We start from the raw sequence: 26,406 nt of genomic DNA on the forward strand, positions 1-26,406 counted from the left end.
GTGCTCCTAAATGTCTGTGTTTAACAAAATAAAATAAAGTTAAACACCAAAGTAAATCTTATGGAACATTATTTTTCTTTACCAAATATTATAGTAGAACAGCTTTCTCAAGCAGTTTGTGATGCATTTTCATCATTTAGATAGATAGATATTATTTTGAATGTCTTTGGCAAAATTCAAATCTATAATTTTAATCTAGATTAATCTAGATTAACTACAGGATTGCAGTGAGATTAATCTAGATTAAAAAATTAATCTATGCCCAGCACTATATATATATATATATATATATATATATATATATATATATATATATATATATATATATATATATATATATATATATTTGTGTGTATATATATATATACACTTACACACACACATATACATATACATATATATATATATATTGTTTTACCCCAAGCGTAATAATTTTTTGCACTTTACAGCACATTTTATGCCAAGTTGTTGTGGCCTTTTTACGAAATGCTTTTTAAATCTTTTTAAAACGCAGCACAAACGAGCCGATGACGATCCAGCCTTTAAAGGGTTAATCTTAGTCTGACGCTGCACGCACACACACGTCTGTTCTTAGTATAAAGATCACGCTGAAATTATTTTACACAATAATTTACTTTGTTTACACTTCTGAGTGAAACTTGCTGAGCGGGATTCTCTCCTGCAGCGCAGTATTTAAACTGCAGTATTGCAGAGTACAAGTACCTCCTCCTCGGCTGTTTTCGGGTTTTCCAGGTGTTTCCTCGGCGTCCTCGCGCTGCCTCACAGCTCCGATCAGCTGTTCTCTCGGTCACGTGTCTAACAGCACAGACAGGAAGTGGACTCACGTGTCTCAGGTGCCGGAGTCTGAATGATGGATCTGATCGTGTTTTCTCGAGCCTCTTCCGTCTTCTTCTTCTTTTTCTGATTTTCTGCAGCTCTGCACGAGCGCCTGGACGACACCAGCTCTCCACCAATAACAGCTCCGCTTTGTTCACCTGAAGGGGGGGGGGGCGGGGCGTGCTCCGGTGGTGCCTTCAGGTTCTGTCGGAATATGAGACTTAAAAAAAAAATTCACCTTTGAAGACCCGACAGCTATCAGCGTAACTGTCACCCGTTTTCTTTCTTTTATTATTATTTTTAATTCTTTAATTTCATTCCTCGTTTTTCTTTTTGTTTTTTTTTGAAATTTTTATTTCATTTCTTTTTCTGTCTTTCCTTTTATTTCTATAATTTTATTTTATTTCTTTTTCTTCTTTTGTGTGTTTGTTTATTATAATTATTTTTTAATTGTTTAATGTCATTTAATTTCTTCTTTTTGTGTCTTTTTATTAATATTTTGTATTTATTTAATTTAATTTCATTAATTTAACACAACAAATGGCAGAAAAGATAGACAATAAAGAAAATAGTAAAAAGTTGAAAGAAAATTAAATGAAAATGAGCAAAAAAAAAAAAAAAGAAAAAGAAAGAAAGAAAATAACGGAAAGGAGCAAAAACAACAAAAACAACAATAACAAATAACAAATTACAAAAAAGGTGAAAATTGATTTTAATTATCATTTGCAACATAATTTATAGTAATTTTAAGTATTATGAATTTAGCTTTCTGGACATTTTCTTTGTTTTTTAATTTTGATTTTAATTCCCCCTTTAAAAAATTAACAATAAAAAGTCAACTATATTTACAAAGTACGGATGCCCCAAAAGTTTTTTCTATTTTCTCGTGATTACAACTTATGGATTTTAAAGGGCTTCCGTAACAAAGCACGCAGAGACAAAATCAACATTTCATTTGTATCTGGACAAACATGTGATGGCAGAAATATTTAAAGTGGGAATGATTCATGTTTTCAGAGATTCACAGACACACAGACTTTATATGAAAGAGATCAAATGACTCAACATGGAAATGAACCACAGTTTCATTTCTGACGTGTTTTCTGCTGTATTTGTGGGAAACTATATATTTATAACCTCCAGCTGTTGTATGATAATATGTATATAATCATTGTGTTGTGTTTTTATTCACACAGCGTCCAAACTCTGATGGTTTTAGGGTTTTTCTTCTGAAGAGGATCAAAGTCTATAGGAGAGTTTACACACTGATGCTTCTTCAGGACCTTCATGAGTCCATCATCTGTCCTCTAGTGCCTCCCTCAGGTCAAACTCACATCCTACACACAGTCTGGGACCTCCCATCAGCTGTGATCCTCAACACACTGAACTCTGTGATCACTGACAGGAGGAGACTGTCTGTCCTCCAGAGGACACAGAGACACTGAGGAACCAGGAGGCCAGGACCAGATCCCAAAGCCAGGACAAAGAGGTTCAGTGAATGTGGTGCTGAAGGTGTGGAGGTGGATCAGAGAGTCAGAGGAGACTCTGAAGAAGGACAGAGAGCCAGCAGGACAGGCCACATCCACTGCTACTCTACCAGAGACAGAGGAGAAGGAGGAGGAGGAGGAGGAGGAGGAGGAGGAGGAGGAGGAGGAGGAGGAGGAGGAGGTGATGGGTGTTACTCTGTTATTGTGCCAGACAGAGTAACCACGATCATCAGAGCAGCTCAGAGTCCAGGACTTATCATTTCTTCCAAACCAACAGTCTCCACTGAGTCCTCTCCTGCTGATTCGTCTGTAACTCACTGATATATCAACTCCTCCTCTCCACTCGACCTCCCAGTAACAGCGACCAGTCAGACCAGTTCTACACAGCAGCTGAGGCCAGAACTCAAATCTGTCTGGATGATCAGGATATGACTGATTCTCTCTCATATACGTCACCTCTCTGTTGTTTTTGGACAGTTTGAGTTTGTTGTTTACTGTGTTTGTGTCGACTGTGAGCTGACAGGAATCTGACGGAGAGAAGAAGACACAAAGTTATTGATTAGTTATCAGTTATTAATGGATCATGGCTGTGATGATGACATCAGAGCTGTGAATGAGTGATGTCACAGCGTGAAGAGTTAAAAACACGCTCACACGTCCTCAGATAAGATGCATTAAAGCAGAAGGAACGGCTTTAACAACACAATTATACTCTTCTGTTGTGATGAGGGAAACATCTCACAGATTACATCTCCACTCATTTTCAATGCTGTTAGCAGACTGGACAGGAAATGTCATCATACACGTGCCGCTCACATTTTTCAAAATAAAACTGTGAAGAAATAAAGTCTGCAGATGCTGAAAACTCTTGTTCTTTCTGTGGGCAGGCTGATCAAACTTTGATCCTTTGAGTTTTTCACTGTTTTATCACCATGAATTTTTGCTCTGATTTAAGTTGTCGTGTTTTTATAACTGTAACATCACTTATGATTTTACCCTCAGAGATATAATTGACTATTATGATGATACAAGAAACAAATATTTGAATTATTTTGTTTATTTTAATTCAACACTTTCTTCTCTCTCACTCATAAATAACAAAAAAGCAACACATTTTTAGATTATTACAAAAACGTATTTGGTGAAACTCCTGATGTAATGTGAATACTGTATGTATTATCTTTATTACTGTCTGGGTTCTTTTATTAAATAACATTTTAAATATTTCATTGGTTTATAAACTGATATTACGTTTATTATTATTTATTATCTTAAGTGCAGAATGTCATTTTTTAGCTCTCATGAATGTTTGTGTTCTTGTTTGTCTGAATTATTTTGACCATTATTTTGTTCAATAAAGCTTAAAAAAACTCATACTTCCTCAGAGTATTTGTTACAATTTATTTTGACATATTTTAAATAATTGTACCATGACTTATGATTTTACCCTCAAAAATATAATTGACTATTATGATGATACAAGAAACAAATATTTGAATTATGTTGTTTATATTTTTATTTTAATGAGGAAATTTTGTTTTTAATGAAAAACATTTTTAGTTTCACGCTCCTCTTTATATTTTCTTGATTGATTTTAATTCAACACTTTCTTCTCTCTCACTCATAAATAACAAAAAAGCAACACATTTTTAGATTATTTCAAAAAACGTATTTGTTGAAACTCCTGATGTAATGTGAATACTGTATGTATTATCTTTATTACTGTCTGTGTCCTTTTATTAAATCACATTTCAAATATTTCATTGGTTTATATGCTGATATTACATTTATTATTATTTATTATCTTAAGTGCAGAATGTCATTTTTTCGCTCTCATGAATGTTTTTTTGTTCTTGTTTGTCTGAATTATTTTGTTCATTTCTTCTGTTAAATTAAGCTTAAAAATACCTCATACTTCCTCAGAATATTTTTTAAAATTTATTTTGACATATTTTAAATAATTGTACCATGACTTATGATTTTACCCTCAAAAATATAATTGGCTATTTTATTGATTCAAGTAACAAATATTTAAATCATGTTGTTAATTTTTGAATTTTAAACGGGAACTTCTTTATTCACAAACATTTCTAGTTTCACGCTCCTCTTTCTATTTTTTTCTTGACTGATTTAAACACTTTCCTCTTTTACTCTTTTAAATGACAAAGAAGCAAATACATTTTTAGATTTGGTGAAACTCCTGATATGATATGAAGAAGTATTTTTATATATTTATTATTGATATCTGTGTCCATTTAGTTGCTTTCTATCTTGATATTGTGATTATTTGTGATTATTTCTTATGTTGTGTGTACAATAGTCAGTCAGTCAGTGTTTCGTGCTCTCATGTATGTTTGTGTTCTTGTTTGTCTGACATGTTTTCTTCATATTTCCTTAAATAAAGCTGTGATCGATAAAAAAAACACACACTCACACTTCCTCAGACCTGGTCTCAACCATCGGACTCCAGCAGGCTCCGCCCTGAAAGGAGGAGGGGGGTCAGAGCAGCACTTCCTCTGTCACCATGGAAACATGGACATGACCTCACTCTCACACACACAGCTGTGTGTTTCTCTACGTGTTCATCACCTGTTATTCATCAGCTGATGATCTTTGAGTTCAGCGTACCTGAGCAGGTGGAGTTTCAACACTTCACCATCACACACAGTCAGCCGATCGCTCGTCGATACACAAGTATTGATTGTTGGAGCTTTCAAAGCAGCTGTTTTGGTGCTGATGAGCGCCCTCTTGTGTTTGTGTAATAATGACCGTTGTCTGTCAGAAGTAAAGGAGGACGAGCCTCTGACGGAGGAGGTCGGGGTCCACGGTTGGACGGACAAACTTTCACATCACGTCTCCTAGCAACAGTCAACACTGCTTTCTATTTTCTGTCCTTTAGAGCTGAAAATATTACAGTAATATTAGCACAGTCCTCTCTGTGCTGAGTCCCACTTATCAGCCAGGGGACAAACCCAAAACTCCCTCTAACCCTCAGGTCTCATTGTGGACATTTGTGTCCAAATGTCTCATTTCTCACTTTAGTTTTGTCCATCATTCTGGCTGTGTTGCTGCAGATGGCATGAGGTTTTTTAAGGAGGTTTATGTTCTCCATAACACATGTTTCTGATGGCTCTATAATACACTGTGTACAAATGATGGGTTAAACCTTTAAATCAGCTTCAGTCCTGATCAACACGACCAAACATTTCAACATTTGGGGGATTTTAACCCTTTAAATGCCAGTTGGATTATATGATGTCACAGTTTTACATGAAAAAACAAAAATATGAAGTTATTTTCCACATAATAAATGATGTGGGGCTGGATTGTTGTTTTTTGCGCATCCTGGCTGCTGTTCCCTTGCTGCTGTTCCCTGGCTGCTGTTCCCTGACTGCTGTTCCCTGACTGCTGTTCCCTGGCTGCTGTTCCCTGACTGCTGTTCCCTGGCTGCTGTTCCCTGGCTGCTTGTGTCTGTGCTGAGGCTCTGATGTGGGAACAAAGCGTTTGTTGATCAGCTGTGTCTGTTTGAGGTCAGCTTGGTGTGTCAGGGTCATCTGAGCCAGGCTGACAGTGGACCTCCTCTAACAGACAGTGTCTGTGGCTGCAGCAGGCCTCTTCATACCTGAGAGTGGCCAGTCTCCACCGGGGATCCTCCAGTCCAGCAGACAGACGCTTCAGTCCTGAGTCTCCTGGATGGTTGTAGCTCAGGTCCAGCTCTCTCAGATGGGAGGGGTTGGAGCTCAGAGCTGAGGCCAGAGCAGCACAGCCTTCCTCTGAGACCAGACAGCCCGACAGACTGCAAACACACAAAACAACACACAGGTCACATGATCTGAGGGTGCTGACTGCAGTACTGCCATACTGTCGCCTGCTGTGGAGTTACAGGAACATTAGGACTGATTTTTGACGGCTCACAACCAAACACCCACTACTGTCCATCAAGCATCTGACAACATTACTGGCAGCTCTTTGAGTCCTCTCTGGATCATCAGGATTTAAGAGGCCGTCAGTTAAACGTGGATGAATCCTGACCTGAGAGTCTCCAGAGGACAGTGAGGACTCTTCAGTCCAGCAGACAGCTGCTTCAGTCCTGAATCCTGCAGGTCGTTGTTACTCAGGTCCAGGTGTCTCAGACTGGAGGACTGGGAGCTGAGGACAGAGGACAGATCTGCACAGCTTCTCTCTGAGAGCTTACAGACACTCAGCCTGAAGAGACAACAACCAACAAGAGGAGAAACATTTGAGTTAAAATGTGATCATCTTTGATTAATGAGTCTCGACTGAAGTCGAATAAAAAGAACCCAAATCTCAGTCAGCAGCTCTGCTCACAGTATAATAACAGAGCTGCATTTAACACTGAGTCCAGAACAACAACACTTTAAATCTGTTCAGTAAAACTGAAACATTAACTTCATCCAGACGGCAGCCAGCGAGGAGTCACTAAATCTGGAGATGAAGAGCATAATCTCCTCTCAGCACAGGTTAAAATCCTTACAGTTAATTATGATTCACTCAGGAAGAAAGAGGACATCCAAAACCATGATATCATAATATAATGGTCTTCTCTGTGTCAGCTGGAGTTCATATCTGTGTGCTGCACAGCAGCTGGAGCTGAACTGAGAACATTCAAATCCTGTTAAACCTTCGACAGATTCAGAGACGCTGACACGAGAGAGGCTGTTTTAACTGCAGGAACCTTAAAGAAACACCTGAAATCATCCCAGATTATCTGTAACTGGGTCTGACCTGAGAGTCTCCAGAGGACAGTGAGGACTCTTCAGTCCAGCAGACAGCTGCTTCAGTCCTGAATCCTGCAGGTCGTTGTTACTCAGGTCCAGGTGTCTCAGACTGGAGGACTGGGAGCTGAGGACAGAGGACAGAGCTGCACAGCTTCTCTCTGAGAGCTTACAGACACTCAGCCTGAAGAGACATTGAAGAAAGTCATTAATGTGTCTGTCCTCTCAGAGACAGTCATGTATGAACAGCTGTTTGAATGAATTAAAGTCTCTCTGTACTCACAGAGCTTTGTTGGAGGCTTTGACCACTGGCAGCAGCCTCAGAAGAGCCTCCTCTGAAGCAGAGTATTTCTTCAGGTCAAACACGTCCAGATCTTCTTCTGATGACAGTAAGATGAAGACCAGAGCTGACCACTGAGCAGGAGACAGTTCATCTGTGGACAGACATCCTGATCTCAGGGACTGTTGGATCTCCTCCACCAGAGAACGATCATTCAGTTCATTCAGACAGTGGAGCAGGTTGATGCTTCGCTCTGCAGAGAGATCCTCCTTAATCTTCCTCTTGATGTACTCAACTGTTTTCTGATTGGTCCGTGAGCTACTTCCTGTCTGTGTCAGCAGACCTCGTAGGTGTTTCTGATTGGTCTGCAGTGACAGACCCAGGAGGAAGCGCAGGAACAAGTCCAGGTGTCCATTTGGACTCTGTAAGGCCTTGTCCACAGCACTCTGGTAGAGACGTGTTGGTTCAGGTTTGTGTTTTCTTGTTTCCGACTGTTGGGATGTAGTTTGTTGTTCTTCCATCAGATTGACTCCAGAGTTGATGAAGGTCAGATGGACATGAAGAGCAGCCAGAAACTCCTGAACACTCAGATGGACGAAGCAGAAGACCTTGTCCTGGTACAGTCCTCTCTCCTCTTTAAAGACCTGTGTGAACACTCCTGAGTACACTGAGGCTGCTCTGATATCGATGCCACACTCTGTCAGGTCGGACTCGTAGAAGATCAGGTTTCCTTTCTGCAGCTGCTCAAAAGCCAGTTTTCCCAGAGACTCCATCATCTTCCTGCTCTCTGGACTCCAGTGTGGATCTGTCTCAGCTCCTCCGTCATACTTGACGTTCTTCAGTTTGGTCTGAACCACCAGGAAGTGGATGTACATCTCAGTCAGGGTCTCGGGCAGCTGTCCTCCCTCTCTGGTGTCCAACACGTCCTCCAGGACTGTAGCAGTGATCCAGCAGAAGACTGGGATGTGGCACATGATGTGGAGGCTTCGGGAAGTCTTGATGTGGGAGATGATCCTGCCGGCCTGCTCCTCGTCTCTGACCCTCCTCCTGAAGTACTCCTCCTTCTGTGGGTCGGTGAACCCTCTGACCTCTGTCACCATGTCAACGCACTCAGGAGGGATCTGATTGGCTGCTGCAGGTCGTGTGGTTATCCAGAGGCGAGCGGAGGGAAGCAGTTTCCCCCTGATGAGGTTTGTCAGCAGCACATCCACTGAGGTGGACTCTGTGACGTCGGTCAGGATCTCGTTGTTGTGGAAGTCCAGAGGAAGTCGACACTCATCCAGACCGTCAAAGATGAAGACGACCTGGAAGTCTTCAAACCTGCAGATTCCGCTTCTTTGGTTTCAGTGAAGAAGTGATGAACAAGCTCCACCAAGCTGTACTTTTCTCTTTCAGCACATTCAGCTCTCTGAACGTGAATGGAAAGCGTGAACCGGATGTCCCGGTTGGCTTTGTCTTCGCCCAGTCCAGAGTGAACTTCTGTGTTAGGACCGTTTTCCGATGCCAGCCACTCCCTTTGTCATCACTGTTCTGATCGGTTGGTCTCGTCCAGGTGAGCCTTTAAAGACGTCTTCTTGTCTGATGGTTGTTTCTGGTCTGACTGGTTTCCTGGATGCTGATTCAATCTGTCTGACCTCATGTTGATCATTGACCTCTGCAGTCCCTCCCTCTGTGATGTAGAGCTCTGTGTAGATCTGATTCAGGAGGGTCGGGTTCCTGCTTTAGCGATCCCCTCAAACACACACTGGAACTTCTTCTTCAGGTTACGTTTTAGTTCACGCTGACAAACTGCAGAATGACTTCCTGAATGAAAAAACAACAAAGAAGATCAATAAGTCAAAGAGGACATTTCAACAGGTCATGTCCTCATAGACTGAGTACATGAATATATTTTGGTCCGTCTCTTGAGACGTCAGTAAAGGTCCCATTGATCCATCATGTTAAATCTGTATAGAAATCCTCTTACGTCTCTGCAGACAGTCAGCCAGCTCCTCCTGCTTCATCCTCCTCAGGAAGTTCAGGGTGATCTTCAGAAACGCCTCTCTGCTGCTCCTCCTCTGCTCCTCGTCCTCCCTCTGACTCTCAGAGCATTCTGGGTAATCTGACCTCAGGACCTTCTGGATCTTCTTCAGCTCGTTCTTCACAAAAGTGACGATGTTGTCCTCCAGCTCCTGGAACAGATTATTAGATGAAGGACACAATCAGACATCAGATCCACGTTGGACACACTGACAGTCCACTGGTCTACAAAGTGCAGCACGGAGACGACTGTCAACACAACGGGTGGAGACGTCGTCGTTGGACATGAACAGACCGTAAATATGGAGTCCAGGTGTGTCTGATGCTGCCGGGCAGACTGACCACTGGGAACCTCTGAGCTCTGCTGGTCCACCCTGTGGAGGAACCATCAACAATCAGCTCACACTGAACCACCGACTGTAGAAGGTTTATGATTCTCAAACAAGCCGACAACACGGAGTTAAAAACACTGTGTTCAGTCATGATTGAAGATCAGATGTAAACAACACTGACAAGGATGGACGACTGATTCAGGATCTGTGTAACATCACGCCCATCTGTTTCATAAGTTTGAAGGTCTTACTCTGGGTCATCAGGACGGCGTCCATCTTTGAAGTCAATCAGACGATCCAGAGACCGATCGCTCTTCATGGACACACAGCTGGGTACAGGAGACTTTTCTCTCTGCTGCTGAAAACTGAGAGAAACAGTGAAGTTTACTGATCACAAAGTATTTCTACCTCTGGTTTCACTGACTCTAAACCACTTTTTACTGCAGTTTAAAGTCTCTCTGTCATAGAGGAAATACAAAGACGGCTGCTTTAATCCAACTTCCCTACTTCCCTTTCAAAATAAAAGCTAATTTCCTGACCTCTGCATCTTTTCTCAAGACCTTTACAGCTCGTTCCTGGTCGTCTGCAGGTCACCAGTCATCAGAGACTGTACAGTAGGCGGCAGCAGGTGCTGTGTACAGTTAATGATTTACACACAAGAACACACTTACAGACCATTTACATGCAGTTACAGATGTTGTTTCTGTCATGTGTTGATCAGAAAGAAAACCAGATGTAAACAACACTGAAAATGATGGACGACCAATTCTGTATCTTTGTAAATGAAAGCCCATCTGTTCCTGTCAACAGTTTTATGTTCTTACTCTGGGTCATCAGGACGGCGTCCATCTTTGAACTTAGTCAGACGACCCAGAGACCGATCACTCTTCATGGACACACAGCTGGGTACAGGAGACTTTTCTCTCTGCTGCTGAAAACTGAGAGAAACAGTGAAATTTATTGATCTCAAAGTATTTCTACCTCTGGTTTCACTGATTTCATGTGAAAGATTCAAGAGATAAATATACAAAAAAATAATTAATATTCTCTGACATTTAAGTGGAAAATGTATGAGAAAAATCCTAAAAATTCTCAGATATTCTCTGAAATAAAATTGGGAAATCAAGGAGAAAACAGTTATTATTCGCTGAGAATGACATGGTAAATTTATGAGAAAAAAATAAAATATTCTCTGACAGTAAAAATACAAATTTATGAAAAACAATCAATCTCTCAATCTCAACAATCATCTCCTGGAAGGGTTTAACCAACAACAAAAAGGAAAAAAAACTGTTAATTAAAGTGGTAAATATGTGAGAAAAATATCAAATATTCTCTGAGATTTAAGACGTATGGAGGACTGAAACTGCCAAAGAAAAAAATTAAAAAATATATGTCACTGCAAAATGCCCCCAAAATGCCCATTTTAATTCATTTTCCTTTTCATTTTCCATTTTATTTACCAATTTATTAATTTTTTTTTGGGGGGCAAAAAGCGGAAATTATACATAAATAAATGCATAAATAATTACACATATGTGCACTTGGCATCAGGACACCCTAGGCCGCAGTTCAATGATCGACTTTGACCTTGAACAGAGGGGCGGAGCTGTCAACCGATCACCACCTGGTGGTGAGTTGGCTCCGATGGTGGGGGAGGACACCGGTCAGACCTGGCAGACCCAAACACATTGTGAGGGTCTGCTGGGAACGTCTGGCAGAGTCTCCCGTCAGAAGGAGCTTCAACTCCCACCTCCGGGAGAGCTTCGACCATGTCCCGGGGGAGGTGGGGGACATTGAGTCCGTGTGGGCCATGTTCCGTGCCTCCATTGCTGAGGCGGCCGACCGGTGCTGTGGCCGTAAGGTGGTCGGTGCTAAACCCGAACCCGCTGGTGGACACCGGCGGTAAGGGGTGCCATCAAGCTGAAGAAGGAGTCCTATCGGGCCTTCTTGGCCTGTGGGACTCCGGAGGCAGCAGACAGGTACCGACAGGCCAAGCGGAGTGCAGCTGCGGTGGTCGCCAAGGCGAAAACCCGGGCATGGGAGGAGTTCGGTGAGGCCATGGAGAACGACTTCCGGACGGCTTCAAAGAGGTTCTGGACCACCATCCGGCATCTCAGGATGAGGAAGCAGTGCTCCGTCAACACTGTCTATGGTGGGGACGGGGCGCTGCTGACCTCGACTCGGGCCGTTGTGGATCAGTGGAAGGAATACTTGAAGACCTCTTCAATCCCACCGACACGCCTTCCAGTGAGGAAGCAGGGCCTGGGGACTCGGGGGTGGGCTCCTCTATCTCTTGGGCTGAGGTTGCCGAAGTGGTCAAAAAGCAGCCGGTGGTAGGGCCCCGGGGGTGGATGAGGCCCGCCCGGAGTTCCTCAAGGCCCTGGATGTTGTGGGGCTGTCGTGGTTGACACGACTCTGCAACATTGCGTGGACATCGGGGGCAGTGCCTCTGGACTGGCAGACTGGGGTGGTGGTCCCTCTTTTTAAGAAGGGGGACCGGAGGGTGTGTTCCAACTACAAGGGGATCACACTCCTCAGCCTCCTGGTAAGGTCAATTCGGGGGTACTAGAGAGGAGGGTCCGCTGGAGAGTCGAACCCCGGATTCTGGAGAAGCAATGTGGTTTTCGTCCTGGTTGTGGAACTGTGGACCAGCTCTGGACCCTTGGCAGGGTCCTTGAGGGTGCATGGGAGTTTGCCCAACCAGTCCACATGTGCTTTGTGCTTTGAAGTCCTGCCCCAAGTGGAGGAGTTTAAGTACCTCGGGGTCTTGTTCACGAGTGAGTTAAGGATGGAGCGGGAGATCGACAGGCAGATCGCTGCAGCGTCTGCAGTATTGCGGACTCTGCACCGGTCTGTCGTGGTGAAGAGGGAGCTGAGCTGAAAGGCAAAGCTCTCAATTTACCGGTCGATCTTCGTTCTTACCCTCACCTACGGTCACGAGCATTGGGTAGTGACCGAAAGAACAAGATCGCGGGTACAAGCGGCCGAAATAAGTTTCCTCCGTAGGGTGGCTGGGCTCTCCCTTAGAGATAGGGTGAGAAGCTCGGTCATCCGGGAGGAGCTCGGAGTAGAGCCGCTGCTCCTCCGTGTTGAGAAGAGCCAGATGAGGTGGCTCGGGCATCGAATTAGGATGCCTCCAGGACGCCTCCCTGGTGAGGTGTTCAGGGCACGTCCCACTGGTAGGAGGCCCCGGGGAAGACCTAGGACACGCTGGAGAGACTATGTCATGTGTGCCTGGGAACGCCTCGGGGTCCCCCGGGAAGAGCTGGACGAAGTGGCCGGGGAGAGGGAAGTCTGGGCTTCCCTGCTTAGGCTGCTGCTCCCGCGACCCGACCCCGGACAAGCGGAAGAAAATGGATGGATGCATAACATGTAGAATAAACTGGGAAATTAAATAAATAGGGGCATTTCTACACAAAGTGGAAAATAATATATAAATACATAAGCAAATAAATATAAAAATGAATAAATTGGTAAATAAAATGGAAAATGAAAAGGGAAATAAATTAAGAAAATTGGCATTTTGGACATATTTATTTATACACATTTATCTATTTATTTATTTATGTTTGATTTTGGCAGTTTGAGTCCTCCATATAAACAGAGTGCGTTTTAAGCGCGCTCCCAACGCACCGAGCAGGAAGCACCTGAGCGCCCTCATCTGTTGATCAATATGAAGATTGAATATGAAGATTTATGTGTATATGATTATATCGATATATTTATATGTGATTTATTTCTTCATAAACCGTCTATGATTCACTCTTACATGCGTGTGCAGCTCGCTCACGTTTCAAACACGTTTCTGTGCGCCTGCGATGCCTCTACCTGCGCATGCTGCACGTTTGTCAGCAGGAATAGAGTGAAAATGATGTTTTGATGATTATTTTGACTCTAAACCACTTTTTACTGCAGTTGTCCAGATGTTGTTTCTGTCATGTGTTGATCAGAAAGAAAACCAGATGTAAACAACACTGAAAATGATGGACGACTGATTCAGTATCTGTGTAACATCACGCTCATCTGTTTCATAAGTTTTATGTTCTTACTCTGGGTCATCAGGACGGCGTCCATCTTTGAAGTCAATCAGACGATCCAGAGACCGATCACTCTTCATGGACACACAGCTGGGTACAGGAGACTTTTCTCTCTGCTGCTGAAAACTGAGAGAAACAGTGAAGTTTACTGATCTCAAAGTATTTCTACCTCTGGTTTCACTGATTTCATGTGAAAGTAAAACTTGTTTTATTGCCGTTAAAGGACCCTGATGTCCTCTGAGGACAGGGACACATTTTCATTTATTTCATGTCTTTGACCTGATGATCTTGTTCCAACACTCTCGTACCTAAATCCAGCAAAGATCAATTTCCACTTCCAAAAAACGTAGATAACCGACCCCAAAATGTTTACCATCCTAACAGTCGAGGTTTTAAACACGTCCTTGACATCATGAAACAGTTTCAGTCCAAAAGTACCGCTTTGGTTTGGGCAACAAAACTTCATGGTTAGGTTTAGAAAAAACATCATAGTTTGGCATTAAATAAGTACTTTTTCACTAATATATCGTGACACGTGACGTGACACACGTGACATGTGTCTCTCGCGTATCATGCTACACATACTCACACGCTAGGATACGTTGTTAGTAAAATAAGTCAGCGTTGACTTTAGGACACAAACAGCAGTCTCCTGGGTAAAAGTCCCGTGTTTGTATGAGCCGCCCACCACCCTGAATGTGTTTCTCTGATATTTGAACAACTTTACGTGTGCTTTGTCACATGTTCTGCTCGCTCACTTCCTCTTCTGCTCCTGCTGTGACTCCTACAGCCACTGGAGGGCGCCGCCTTACATTAATGTCAGCTGTAATAAGCTGCTGGCACAGTCCACCTGTGCGGTTGTGTTTTCAGTGAGAGCGGGCTGTAATGTTCTCTGTACTCATTCGACATTTCATTTCAGCTTACTGTGCAGCAGAGACGTCTCGTCCTTTCAGATCCATGCCTTGATCATGTGACCGCTCAGTTTTGGGGGTCAGGCGGCTGGTTCCAGGTCCTGGTCCGGGTCCAGGTTGTCAGGTGTCTGGGCTCTGAGGGGTCCTGGTCCACAGAGAGGAAGACCAGCAGGGAGAGAAATTCAGTTTTTAATCTTCAGCCTCAGGAGCTGCTGAGAAACTCTCAGCTATCAACAGGAAAAGGACCAACACAGCAAAGTTTCACTGAACGTAGTGAAGAAAATGTGTGTGAGCGCCGAACAGCTGAAGATTATGTGGAAACAAGATGGAATTATGTGTCACGAGGAAAAGCCAACACTCGACGTCTTCATGCAGAGCTGCGATTTCAGCTCACGCTGTCTCCACATTACGTCTGAAACGTCCGTCAACACCGAAGACGGACGACTTCCCAACCGGAAATTCAAATTTTGGATTTTACGAGGTGAAATTTCTCAGTGGGATGTTTAGGATTTTAGGACGTTTCAAAGATTTCAGGACTTTGCTCACATTTGAGGATGTCTCTAGGACACATATAGCATTTTAGGACACTTCTAGTATGTAAAGACATTCCAAGGTTTTTTGGGGAAATTTCTCAGATTTCAGGACGTTTCCTGGATTTGAGGACATTTTTAGAATTTGATATTTCTCAGTAGTATTTTTCAGATTTTAAGACATCTCTAAGATTTAAAACATTTCTCATATTTTAGGATATTTCAAGGATTTTAACACATTTGGACTTAAGAACATTTCTCAGATTTAAGGATGTTTCTATGACTTTTTGCACATTTATAGGATTTTAAGACACTTCTAGTATTTAAGGTCATTCCAAGGATTTTAGCAAATTTCTCAGATTTTAGGAAGCTTCCTGGATTTGAGGACATTTTTGGGATCTTGGGGCATTCAGAGGATTTTAAGACATTTCAAGGATTTTAGGCTGAAGATATTTTTTCAGTAGGATATTAAGGATTTTAGGATGTTTCTCAGATTTAAGCATGTTGCTAAGATTTTAGGACGTCTTGAGGACATTTTTCATATTTTAGAAGATTTCCAGGATTTTAGGACATTTGAACATAAGAACATTTGTCAGATTTAAAGATGTTTCTAGGACATTTTTTGGTCAACAAGCTCTGTGTTGATGCTGTTTTATGCTCTCTGGCACCTTCTGGACACTAAAAGGACAAAACAGTTCCCAGTGTGAGTCCCAGATTTGTCCCGCGGGCCGCAGGTTGAGCATCAGTGATGTGGAGGTTTGTTGTGAGTGAGTGTGGAGGTGAGAGAGCAGAGAAACAGGAAACAGAGAGTTCATCAACATGTTGAAGGTGAAACTGAATCAAATGAGACGTCAAGTGTTGAGTGAGATACCTTTTCATGCTGGAGATCACCTGCAGCGTCCTGGTGGAGACACACAGAGACAGAGACAGAGACAGAGAGACAGAGAGACAGACGTGTCCATCATGTAAAGCGTCTGCTGTCAGATTAGTTCAGTCTCCATCAGAGAAAAGTTGGTAAATGTATAAAAACTGAATATTTTCTGACAGTAAAGAGAAAAATCTATGAGGAAAATAAATCAGATCATCTCTGAGATTCAAGAGGTAAAGATACAAAAAATAATTAATATTCTCTGATATTTAAGTGGTAAATGTACAAGAGCACACTTTTGAAGACCCACATTACAAAAGACTCAAGAAGGCAGCAAATAAAGATATAAAACAAACGAACACAAAACAATCACCGGAAAAAACGTTTTGCTGCTTAAAAACATTACAGTGAAGATGTGGTATTTGTAGTCCATCATGTGAACATTGTAGTTTCATCACAGCTGATCCACGTCAATAACATCCGCCGTCGTGACACGTGATCGTCTTTTCCTCATGAAGTCTCCTGCACACCTGTCCTTGACCGCGTGACCTTTTCTCTGGAGGTTCAGGAAAAGTGGAGGAAATTAGATTATTTGGACTTTTCGACCGCAGCCTCGCTATTTAAGGGGTCAACAGCCAACTTCCACTCCGCCTGAACTGGATTGGGACGGCCCTTAATATGGCGAACCTCCGCCTGAATGCGCAAACGGAAGGGGAGCGGGTGGGGCGCGGGGATCGGCGGGGACGCGGCCAGTTTGGGATTGAGCCGCAGAGGGCCTTTAAAACGCGCTCCCGACGCACCGAGCAGGAAGCTCCTGAGTGCGCGCGCCCTCATCTGTTGATTGACGCCAGAGACTGTATATGAAGATTTATGTTTATGTGACTATGTCGATATATTTATGTGATTTATTTCTTTATAAATATGATTGAATATGTGAATATGATATGATTCACACTGACATGCGCGTGCAGCTCACTTTTAAAACACGTCCCTGTGCGCGTGCGTGGCCCCTTCCCTGAGTTTGGGAGTTTGGAAAAGTGCGGAGTGACGCTCCTTACCTGCTCCTCACAGCTCCTCTCTGCTCCTCACAGCTCCTCTCTGCTCCTCTCTGCTCCTCTCTGCTCCTCACAGCTCCTCTCTGCTCCTCTCTGCTCCTCCGTTAGTGTCACGGAGAAAGAAGTCAAAGCTTCAGACGGAGACGACAAACTGCGACACGACGAGTCAAAAGTGAAAGTTACTTGCAGACCACAAAAGGAGGAGCAAAACTTATCCTCCTCTCTGCTCCTCCTCACGGGTGCAGAGAGGAGGAGCAGAGCTGATCCTCCTCTGTGCTCCTCCTCACGGGTGCAGAGAGGAGGAGCAGAGCTCAACTGAGAGCAAAAAAAAAAAAAAAAAAAAGGGAGAGAAAGAAAAGCTGAACTATTTTCAACACTAGTTTTTTTTCGGTCGGGATACTCAGTCCGGACTAAATGTCTGTCATATGCATAAACAACATGATCAAAACATGAGGAGTGAAAAGTAAAGCCCCCCAAGGGTTAAATTCTATATAAATTACAATAATAATATGATATATAACTGACATCTCTGTCTGTCTAATCTTTAATCTTGAAAACATAAACATGAAAATGAAACAGAACCGATTTTTACTTTGATTGTGTGGTTTTTGGTCAAATTCAACAAAGTTTTTTAACATTATTTTCTTCATTAGTTGTATAATTACATTGTTCACATGTATTTCTATGTGTGTGTGTGTGTGTGTGTAAAAAATATTTAAAAACTCACATTCATAATTGTTTTGATATGAAATAATTCATGAAGTTGATCCAAACTCTGCAGCAGTAAAATGGAGCTTCTGCTCTTTCAGCAGCAGGTGATGCTGTTACTGTCAAAAATCACATGACAGGAGCTCTCAGCCTCAAATCAAATCAAATCAAATCAAATCAAATCAAATCAAATCAAATCAAATCAAATGTCACTGAAAAAAAATCATAAATTTAAGTCACAACTGTTATTTTTAATCCAGATTTGATGGAAAAGCTTTTAAATCATGCAAAATACGATAAGGTTATTGCATCCGGCCCACCTTTACAGGTACTCTGCCCTGCACCATCTGTGAGCCCGTGGCGTCGCTCTCTCGTCTCCTTCCGTCTTTCAGGCACCAGCACTGGCAGAGCTCAGTGACGACAGCAGGTCATCAGATGGGCACCCTCCCTGTTTTTGATGTTTCGGCAAATTAAGCCCGTGACACATCGAGAGGGCTTGACAGCGGATCCGGCGTCCCGGGTCGACCCCCGCTGACCGCCACCCAACTCGGTGCCGTTGGTCCTTGGACAGGTTGGCTCTGCCGCCTCACCTCCCGCTGAATCCAAATCCAACCGGACGCTGCCTCCGCCTGCCTGGTGATGTTGCTTACCAGCAGCTTCCTGGCCGCACCTTCGATCGCCGGCCGTCCCAGTGTTCTCCAGAGCGACCGCCCGGCGAAGCCCCTGCGGCCGACTTCTACAGGGAGGCTCCAGGCCATTTTGCTGGCTCTCAAGGACAAGGGCTTGATATTTTTTGAGTTTGCGCTCGTACACCTCGTCAATCGTGTCTTCCCAGGGTACCGTTAGCTCTGTGAGCACCACCTGTTTGGTACCCCTAGACCAGAGGACCATATCTGGTCTGAGGCTCATGTGGGCTATCTCCCCTGGGAATTTGGACTGTTTCTTCAGGTCAACCTGCATCTCCCAGGCGTTTGCTGAGGCCAGGATCCCAGGATGCCTTTGCTCCTCCGTCCTGCTGCAGCAGTCTCTCCTGACCTGACGAAGCTGATAAAGTGGGGCCCGGTGCAAAGTTCTTTCTGCTTTTTTCTCGCCTGCTCTACCCCATCTGCCAGCTGAGCCAGGATCTTGTTGAAACTCCGGTGGCAATCACTCTGCCTGTTTTACATTTATTGTCCGCTTGATGGCACAGTTTCAGCCCACGAGTGAACCAACTGGATGGAAAGCTTCAATGCTTCATGACACTTCATCTCGCCACCACTACTTTATACTCTTCGGCCACTGATGGTACAGCCATATCTATATATATATATATTAGTGCTGGGCCGTTAACGGCGTTAACGTGCTGCGTTAACGCGGGATTCTTATCGCGCGATAAGGAAATTATCGCGCGATAAACTATTCACTAAGTTGGGTCTATACAGTGAGCAAGGCACCAATTTCACTTTGTTGTTTAAGCGCGGATGTATACCTGGTCGAATTACGCGGAGGGGGCGCGAACAAGGCGGCAGCTGGTCTGCCTGAGTGACCGGAGTGATTGGCTCCAGCCGTGTCACAAAGCTGCTGACCGTTAATGGTCTTCTTCATGACCTCTAATGTAGGCCCACAGTTCAGTTAGGGTCATGTTATCAGAGGCTGCGCCCTCTGCTGTTCATTCCAGTTAGCAGGAAAAAGCTTTTTCCACATGGAGACAGAACCTGTGTTCCTAAATGTCTGTGTTTAACAAAATAAAAAAAAGCTAAACACCAAAGTAAATCTTATGGAACATTATTTTTCTTTACCAAATATTATAGTAGAACAGCTTTCTCAAGCAGTTTGTGATGCATTTTCATCATTTAGATAGATAGATATTATTTTGAATGTCTTTGGCAAAATTCAAATCTATAATTTTAATCTAGATTAATCTAGATTAACTACAGGATTGCAGTGAGATTAATCTAGATTAAAAAAATTAATCTATGCCCAGCACTAATATATATATATATATATATATATATATATATATATATGTATGTATATATATGTATATATATATACACTTACACACACACATATACATATACATATACATATATATATATATATTGTTTTACCCCAAGCGTAATAATTTCTTGCACTTTGCAGCACATTTTATGCCAAGTTGTTGTGGCCTTTTTTAAGAAATGCTTTTTAAATCTTTTTAAAACGCAGCACAAACGAGCCGATGACGATCCAGCCTTTAAAGGGTTAATCTTAGTCTGACGCTGCACGCACACACACGTCTGTTCTTAGTATAAAGATCACGCTGAAATTATTTTACACAATAATTTACTTTGTTTACACTTCTGAGTGAAACTTGCTGAGCGGGATTCTCTCCTGCAGCGCAGTATTTAAACTGCAGTATTGCAGAGTACAAGTACCTCCTCCTCGGCTGTTTTCGGGTTTTTCCAGGTGTTTCCTCGGCGTCCTCGCGCTGCCTCACAGCTCCGATCAGCTGTTCTCTCGGTCACGTGTCTAACAGCACAGACAGGAAGTGGACTCACGTGTCTCAGGTGCCGGAGTCTGATCGATGGAACTGATCGTGTTTTTGGAGTCTCGAGCCTCTTCCGTCTTCTTCTTCTTTTTCTGTTATTATGCAGCTCTGAACGAGCGCCTGGACGACACCAGCTCTCCACCAATCACAGCTCCGCTTTGTTGACCTGAGGGGAGGGGGGCGGGGCGTGCTCCGGTGGTGCCTTCAGGTTCTGTCGGAATATGAGACTTAAAAAAAAATTCACCTTTGAAGACCCGACAGCTATCAGCGTAACTGTCACCCGTTTTCTTTCTTTTATTATTATTTTTTAATTCTTTAATTTCATTCCTCATTTTTCTTTTTGTTTTTTTTAGCATTTTTATTTCATTTCTTTTTCTGTCTTTCCTTTTATTTCTCTAATTTTATTTTATTTCTTTTTCTTCTTTTGTGTGTTTGTTTATTATAATTATTTTTTAATTGTTTAATGTCATTTAATTTCTTCTTTTTGTGTCTTTTTATTAATATTTTGTATTTGTTTAATTTAATTTCATTAATTTAACACAACAAATGGCTGAAAAGTTAGCCATTAAAGAAATTAGTAAAAAGTTGAAAGAAAATTAAATGAAAATGAGCAAAAAAAAAAAAAAGAAAGAAAAAGAAAGAAAGAAAATAACGGTAAGGAGCAAAAACAACAAAAACAACAATAACAAATAACAAATTACAAAAAAGGTGAAAATTGATTTTAATTATCATTTGCAACATAATTTATAGTAATTTTAAGTATTATGAATTTAGCTTTCTGGACATTTTCTTTGTTTTTTAATTTTGATTTTAATTCCCCCTTTAAAAAATTAACAATAAAAAGTCAACTATATTTACAAAGTACGGATGCCCCAAAAGTTTTTTCTATTTTCTCGTGATTACAACTTATGGATTTTAAAGGGCTTCCGTAACAAAGCACGCAGAGACAAAATCAACATTTCATTTGTATCTGGACAAACATGTGATGGCAGAAATATTTAAAGTGGGAATGATTCATGTTTTCAGAGATTCACAGACACACAGACTTTATATGAAAGAGATCAAATGACTCAACATGGAAATGAACCACAGTTTCATTTCTGACGTGTTTTCTGCTGTATTTGTGGGAAACTATATATTTATAACCTCCAGCTGTTGTATGATAATATGTATATAATCATTGTGTTGTGTTTTTATTCACACAGCGTCCAAACTCTGATGGTTTTAGGGTTTTTCTTCTGAAGAGGATCAAAGTCTATAGGAGAGTTTACACACTGATGCTTCTTCAGGACCTTCATGAGTCCATCATCTGTCCTCTAGCGCCTCCCTCAGGTCAAACTCACATCCTACACACAGTCTGGGACCTCCCATCAGCTGTGATCCTCAACACACTGAACTCTGTGATCACTGACAGGAGGAGACTGTCTGTCCTCCAGAGGACACAGAGACACTGAGGAACCAGGAGGCCAGAACCCAAAGCCAGGATAAAGAGGTTCAGTGAATGTGGTGCTGAAGGTGTGGAGGTGGATCAGAGAGTCAGAGGAGACTCTGAAGAAGGACAGAGAGCCAGCAGGACAGTCCACATACACTGCTACTCTACCAGAGACAGAGGAGAAGGAGGAGGAGGAGGAGGAGGAGGAGGAGGAGGAGGAGGAGGAGGAGGAGGTGATGGGTGTTCGTCTCTTATTATGACAGACAGAGTAACCACGATCAGAGCAGATCAGAGTCCAGGACTGATCATTTCTTCCAAACAAACAGTCTCCACTGCGTCCTCTCCTGCTGATTCGTCTGTAACTCACTGATATATGAACTCTTCTTCTCCACTCGACCTCCCAGTAACAGCGACCAGTCAGACCAGTTCTACACAGCAGCTGAGGCCAGTAGTCAAATCTGTCTGGATGATCAGGATATGACTGATCCTCTAACACATACGTCACCTCTCTGTTGTTTTTGGACAGTTTGAGTTTGTTGTTTACTGTGTTTGTGTCGACTGTGAGCTGACAGGAATCTGACGGAGAGAAGAAGACACAAAGTTATTGATTAGTTATCAGTTATTAATGGATCATGGCTGTGATGATGACATCAGAGCTGTGAATGAGTGATGTCACAGCGTGAAGAGTTAAAAACACGCTCACACGTCCTCAGATAAGATGCATTAAAGCAGAAGGAACGGCTTTAACAACACAATTATACTCTTCTGTTGTGATGAGGGAAACATCTCACAGATTACATCTCCACTCATTTTCAATGCTGTTAGCAGACTGGACAGGAAATGTCATCATACACGTGCTGCTCACATTTTTCAAAATAAAACTGTGAAGAAATAAAGTCTGCAGATGCTGAAAACTCTTGTTCTTTCTGTGGGCAGGCTGATCAAACTTTGATCCTTTGAGTTTTTCACTGTTTTATCACCATGAATTTTTGCTCTGATTTAAGTTGTCGTGTTTTTATAACTGTAACATCACTTATGATTTTACCCTCAGAGATATAATTGACTATTATGATGATACAAGAAACAAATATTTGAATTATGTTGTTTATATTTTTATTTTAATGAGGAAATTTTGTTTTTAATGAAAAACATTTTTAGTTTCACGCTCCTCTTTATATTTTCTTGATTGATTTTAATTCAACACTTTCTTCTCTCTCACTCATAAATAACAAAAAAGCAACACATTTTTAGATTATTACAAAAACGTATTTGTTGAAACTCCTGATGTAATGTGAATACTGTATGTATTATCTTTATTACTGTCTGTGTCCTTTTATTAAATAACATTTCAAATATTTCATTGGTTTATAAACTGATATTACATTTATTATTATTTATTATCTTCAGTGCAGAATGTCATTTTTTCGCTCTCATGAATGTTTTTTTGTTCTTGTTTGTCTGAATTATTTTGTTCATTTCTTCTGTTAAATTAAGCTTAAAAATACCTCATACTTCCTCAGAATATTTTTTAAAATTTATTTTGACATATTTTAAATAATTGTACCATGACTTATGATTTAACCCTCAAAAATATAATTGGCTATTTTATTGATTCAAGGAACAAATATTTAAATCATGTTGTTAATTTTTGAATTTTAAACGGGAACTTCTTTATTCACAAACATTTCTAGTTTCACGCTCCTCTTTCTATTTTTTTCTTGACTGATTTAAACACTTTCCTCTTTTACTCTTTTAAATGACAAAGAAGCAAATACATTTTTAGATTTGGTGAAACTCCTGATATGATATGAAGAAGTATTTTTATATATTTATTATTGATATCTGTGTCCATTTAGTTGCTTTCTATCTTGATATTGTGATTATTTGTGATTATTTCTTATGTTGTGTGTACAATAGTCAGTCAGTCAGTGTTTCGTGCTCTCATGTATGTTTGTGTTCTTGTTTGTCTGACATGTTTTCTTCAGATTTCCTTAAATAAAGCTGTGATCGATAAAAAAACACACACTCACACTTCCTCAGACCTGGTCTCAACCATCGGACTCCAGCAGGCTCCGCCCTGAAAGGAGGAGGGGGGTCAGAGCAGCACTTCCTCTGTCACCATGGAAACATGGACATGACCTCACTCTCACACACACAGCTGTGTGTTTCTCTACGTGTTCATCACCTGTTATTCATCAGCTGATGATCTTTGAGTTCAGCGTACCTGAGCAGGTGGAGTTTCAACACTTCACCATCACACACAGTCAGCCGATCGCTCGTCGATACACAAGTATTGATTGTTGGAGCTTTCAAAGCAGCTGTTTTGGTGCTGATGAGCGCCCTCTTGTGTTTGTGTAATAATGACCGTTGTCTGTCAGAAGTAAAGGAGGACGAGCCTCTGACGGAGGAGGTCGGGGTCCACGGTTGGACGGACAAACTTTCACATCACGTCTCCTAGCAACAGTCAACACTGCTTTCTATTTTCTGTCCTTTAGAGCTGAAAATATTACAGTAATATTAGTACAGTCCTCTCTGTGCTGAGTCTCACTTATCAGCCAGGGGACAAACCCAAAACTCCCTCTAACCCTCAGGTCTCATTGTGGACATTTGTGTCCAAATGTCTCATTTCTCACTTTAGTTTTGTCCATCATTCTGGCTGTGTTGCTGCATATGGCATGAGGTTTTTTAAGGAGGTTTATGTTCTCCATAAAACATGTTTCTGATGGCTCTATAATACACTGTGTACAAATGATGGGTTAAACCTTTAAATCAGCTTCAGTCCTGATCAACACGACCAAACATTTCAACATTTGGGGGATTTTAACCCTTTAAATTACAGTTTGATTATATGATGTCACTGTTTTATATGAAAAAACAAAAATATTAAGTTATTTTCCACATAATAAATGATGTGGGGCTGGATTGTTGTTTTTTGCGCGTCCTGGCTGCTGTTCCCTGGCTGCTGTTCCCTGACTGCTGTTCCCTGACTGCTGTTCCCTGGCTGCTGTTCCCTGACTGCTGTTCCCTGACTGCTGTTCCCTGACTGCTGTTCCCTGGCTGCTGTTCCCTGACTGCTGTTCCCTGACTGCTGTTCCCTGACTGCTGTTCCCTGACTGCTGTTCCCTGACTGCTGTTCCCTGACTGCTTGTGTCTGTGCTGACGCTCTGATGTGGGAACAAAGCGTTTGTTGATCAGCTGTGTCTGTTTGAGGTCAGCTTGGTGTGTCAGGGTCATATGAGCCAGGCTGACAGTGGACCTCCTCTAACAGACTGAGTGTCTGTGGCTGCAGCAGGCCTCTTCATACCTGAGAGTGTCCAGTCTCCACCGGGGATCCTCCAGTCCAGCAGACAGACGCTTCAGTCCTGAGTCTCCTGGATGGTTGTAGCTCAGGTCCAGCTCTCTCAGATGGGAGGGGTTGGAGCTCAGAGCTGAGGCCAGAGCAGCACAGCCTTCCTCTGAGACCAGACAGCCCGACAGACTGCAAACACACAAAACAACACACAGGTCACATGATCTGAGGGTGCTGACTGCAGTACTGCCATACTGTCGCCTGCTGTGGAGTTACAGGAACATTAGGACTGATTTTTGACGTCTCACAACCAAACACCCACTACTGTCCATCAAGCATCTGACAACATTACTGTCAGCTCTTTGAGTCCTCTCTGGATCATCAGGATTTAAGAGGCCGTCAGTTAAACGTGGATGAATCCTGACCTGAGAGTCTCCAGAGGACAGTGAGGACTCTTCAGTCCAGCAGACAGCTGCTTCAGTCCTGAATCCTGCAGGTCGTTGTTACTCAGGTCCAGGTGTCTCAGACTGGAGGACTGGGAGCTGAGGACAGAGGACAGATCTGCACAGCTTCTCTCTGAGAGCTTACAGACACTCAGCCTGAAGAGACAACAACCAACAAGAGGAGAAACATTTGAGTTAAAATGTGATCATCTTTGATTAATGAGTCTCGACTGAAGTCGAATAAAAAGAACCCAAATCTCAGTCAGCAGCTCTGCTCACAGTATAATAACAGAGCTGCATTTAACACTGAGTCCAGAACAACAACACTTTAAATTTGTTCAGTAAAACTGAAACATTAACTTCATCCAGACGGCAGCCAGCGAGGAGTCACTAAATCTGGAGATGAAGAGCATAATCTCCTCTCAGCACAGGTTAAAATCCTTACAGTTAATTATGATTCACTCAGGAAGAAAGAGGACATCCAAAAACCATGATATCATGATATAATGGTCTTCTCTGTGTCAGCTGGAGTTCATATCTGTGTGCTGCACAGCAGCTGGAGCTGAACTGAGAACATTCAAATCCTGTTAAACCTTCGACAGATTCAGAGACGCTGACACGAGAGAGGCTGTTTTAACTGCAGGAACCTTAAACAAACACCTGAAATCATCCCAGATTATCTGTAACTGGGTCTGACCTGAGAGTCTCCAGAGGACAGTGAGGACTCTTCAGTCCAGCAGACAGCTGCTTCAGTCCTGAATCCTGCAGGTCGTTGTTACTCAGGTCCAGGTGTCTCAGACTGGAGGACTGGGAGCTGAGGACTGAGGACAGATCTGCACAGCTTCTCTCTGAGAGCTCACAGCTGCTCAGCCTGAAGAGACATTGAAGAAAGTCATTAATGTGTCTGTCCTCTCAGAGACAGTCATGTAT

At 42.3% G+C, this 26,406-nt stretch overlaps 2 protein-coding genes and 1 pseudogene across 6 annotated transcripts; all 3 read right to left on the reverse strand.

Annotated features, from left to right (window-relative positions):
• Positions 1 to 1,525: 1,525 nt before the first annotated feature.
• On the reverse strand, positions 1,526 to 8,687 carry LOC121940024 (NLR family CARD domain-containing protein 3-like). 2 transcript variants are annotated; one of them, XM_088086813.1, is made up of 6 exons: positions 7,344 to 8,687; positions 7,071 to 7,244; positions 6,357 to 6,530; positions 5,947 to 6,120; positions 4,759 to 4,805; positions 1,526 to 2,851 (listed from the first exon to the last, which is right to left on the reverse strand). In XM_088086813.1, the coding sequence occupies exons 1-6, from the start codon at positions 8,438 to 8,440 to the stop codon at positions 2,199 to 2,201; spliced, it is 2,319 nt and encodes a 772-aa protein (XP_087942939.1). In that variant the 5' UTR covers positions 8,441 to 8,687; the 3' UTR covers positions 1,526 to 2,198. The 2 variants fall into 2 exon arrangements, with proteins under 2 accessions (XP_087942939.1, XP_087942940.1); XM_088086814.1 differs by lacking the exon at positions 4,759 to 4,805 and having other exon boundaries at positions 2,596 to 2,851; positions 7,344 to 8,663.
• A 6,003-nt stretch (positions 8,688 to 14,690) lies between these two features.
• Positions 14,691 to 19,793, reverse strand: LOC148187610 (uncharacterized). 3 transcript variants are annotated; one of them, XR_015778530.1, is made up of 3 exons: positions 17,099 to 17,780; positions 16,044 to 16,073; positions 14,691 to 14,787 (listed from the first exon to the last, which is right to left on the reverse strand). XR_015778530.1 is itself a non-coding variant. In XM_088086821.1 (3 exons), exon 1 carries the CDS (start codon positions 18,761 to 18,763, stop codon positions 18,215 to 18,217), a length of 549 nt encoding a protein of 182 aa, XP_087942947.1. In that variant the 5' UTR covers positions 18,764 to 19,793; the 3' UTR covers positions 14,703 to 14,787; positions 16,044 to 16,073; positions 18,124 to 18,214. The 3 variants fall into 3 exon arrangements, 1 of the variants encoding a protein (XP_087942947.1); XM_088086821.1 differs by lacking the exon at positions 17,099 to 17,780 and adding an exon at positions 18,124 to 19,793 and having other exon boundaries at positions 14,703 to 14,787; XR_015778529.1 differs by lacking the exon at positions 14,691 to 14,787 and adding an exon at positions 16,447 to 16,596 and having other exon boundaries at positions 16,042 to 16,073; positions 17,099 to 17,355.
• A 1,216-nt stretch (positions 19,794 to 21,009) lies between these two features.
• On the reverse strand, positions 21,010 to 26,359 carry LOC148187611 (uncharacterized; annotated as a pseudogene). The gene is made up of 6 exons (XR_015778553.1): positions 26,337 to 26,359; positions 26,174 to 26,290; positions 25,459 to 25,632; positions 25,049 to 25,222; positions 23,775 to 23,914; positions 21,010 to 22,320 (listed from the first exon to the last, which is right to left on the reverse strand). The product of XR_015778553.1 is annotated as an uncharacterized LOC148187611 (transcript).
• Positions 26,360 to 26,406: the final 47 nt, after the last annotated feature.

The sequence above is a fragment of the Plectropomus leopardus genome, chromosome 13 (assembly GCF_026936395.1).
Source record: "Plectropomus leopardus strain MGB_pleo_1.0 chromosome 13, ASM2693639v1, whole genome shotgun sequence".
Taxonomy (NCBI): domain Eukaryota; kingdom Metazoa; phylum Chordata; class Actinopteri; order Perciformes; family Serranidae; genus Plectropomus; species Plectropomus leopardus.

Excerpts from the sequence above, each read along its gene's own strand:
- LOC121940024 (XM_088086813.1), bottom strand. The coding sequence starts at position 8,440 with ATGGTGACAGAGGTCAGAGGGTTCACCGACCCACAGAAGGAGGAGTAC. Across the intron at positions 7,245-7,343 it reads AAAGCCTCCAACAAAGCTCT|GCTGAGTGTCTGTAAGCTCT; the intron begins GTGAGTACAGAG and ends ATGTCTCTTCAG. Across the intron at positions 2,852-4,758 it reads GAGACCAGGTCTGAGGAAGT|ATTCCTGTCAGCTCACAGTC; the intron begins GTGAGTGTGTGT and ends TCTCTCCGTCAG.
- LOC148187610 (XM_088086821.1), bottom strand. The coding sequence starts at position 18,763 with ATGCAGGTTGACCTGAAGAAACAGTCCAAATTCCCAGGGGAGATAGCC.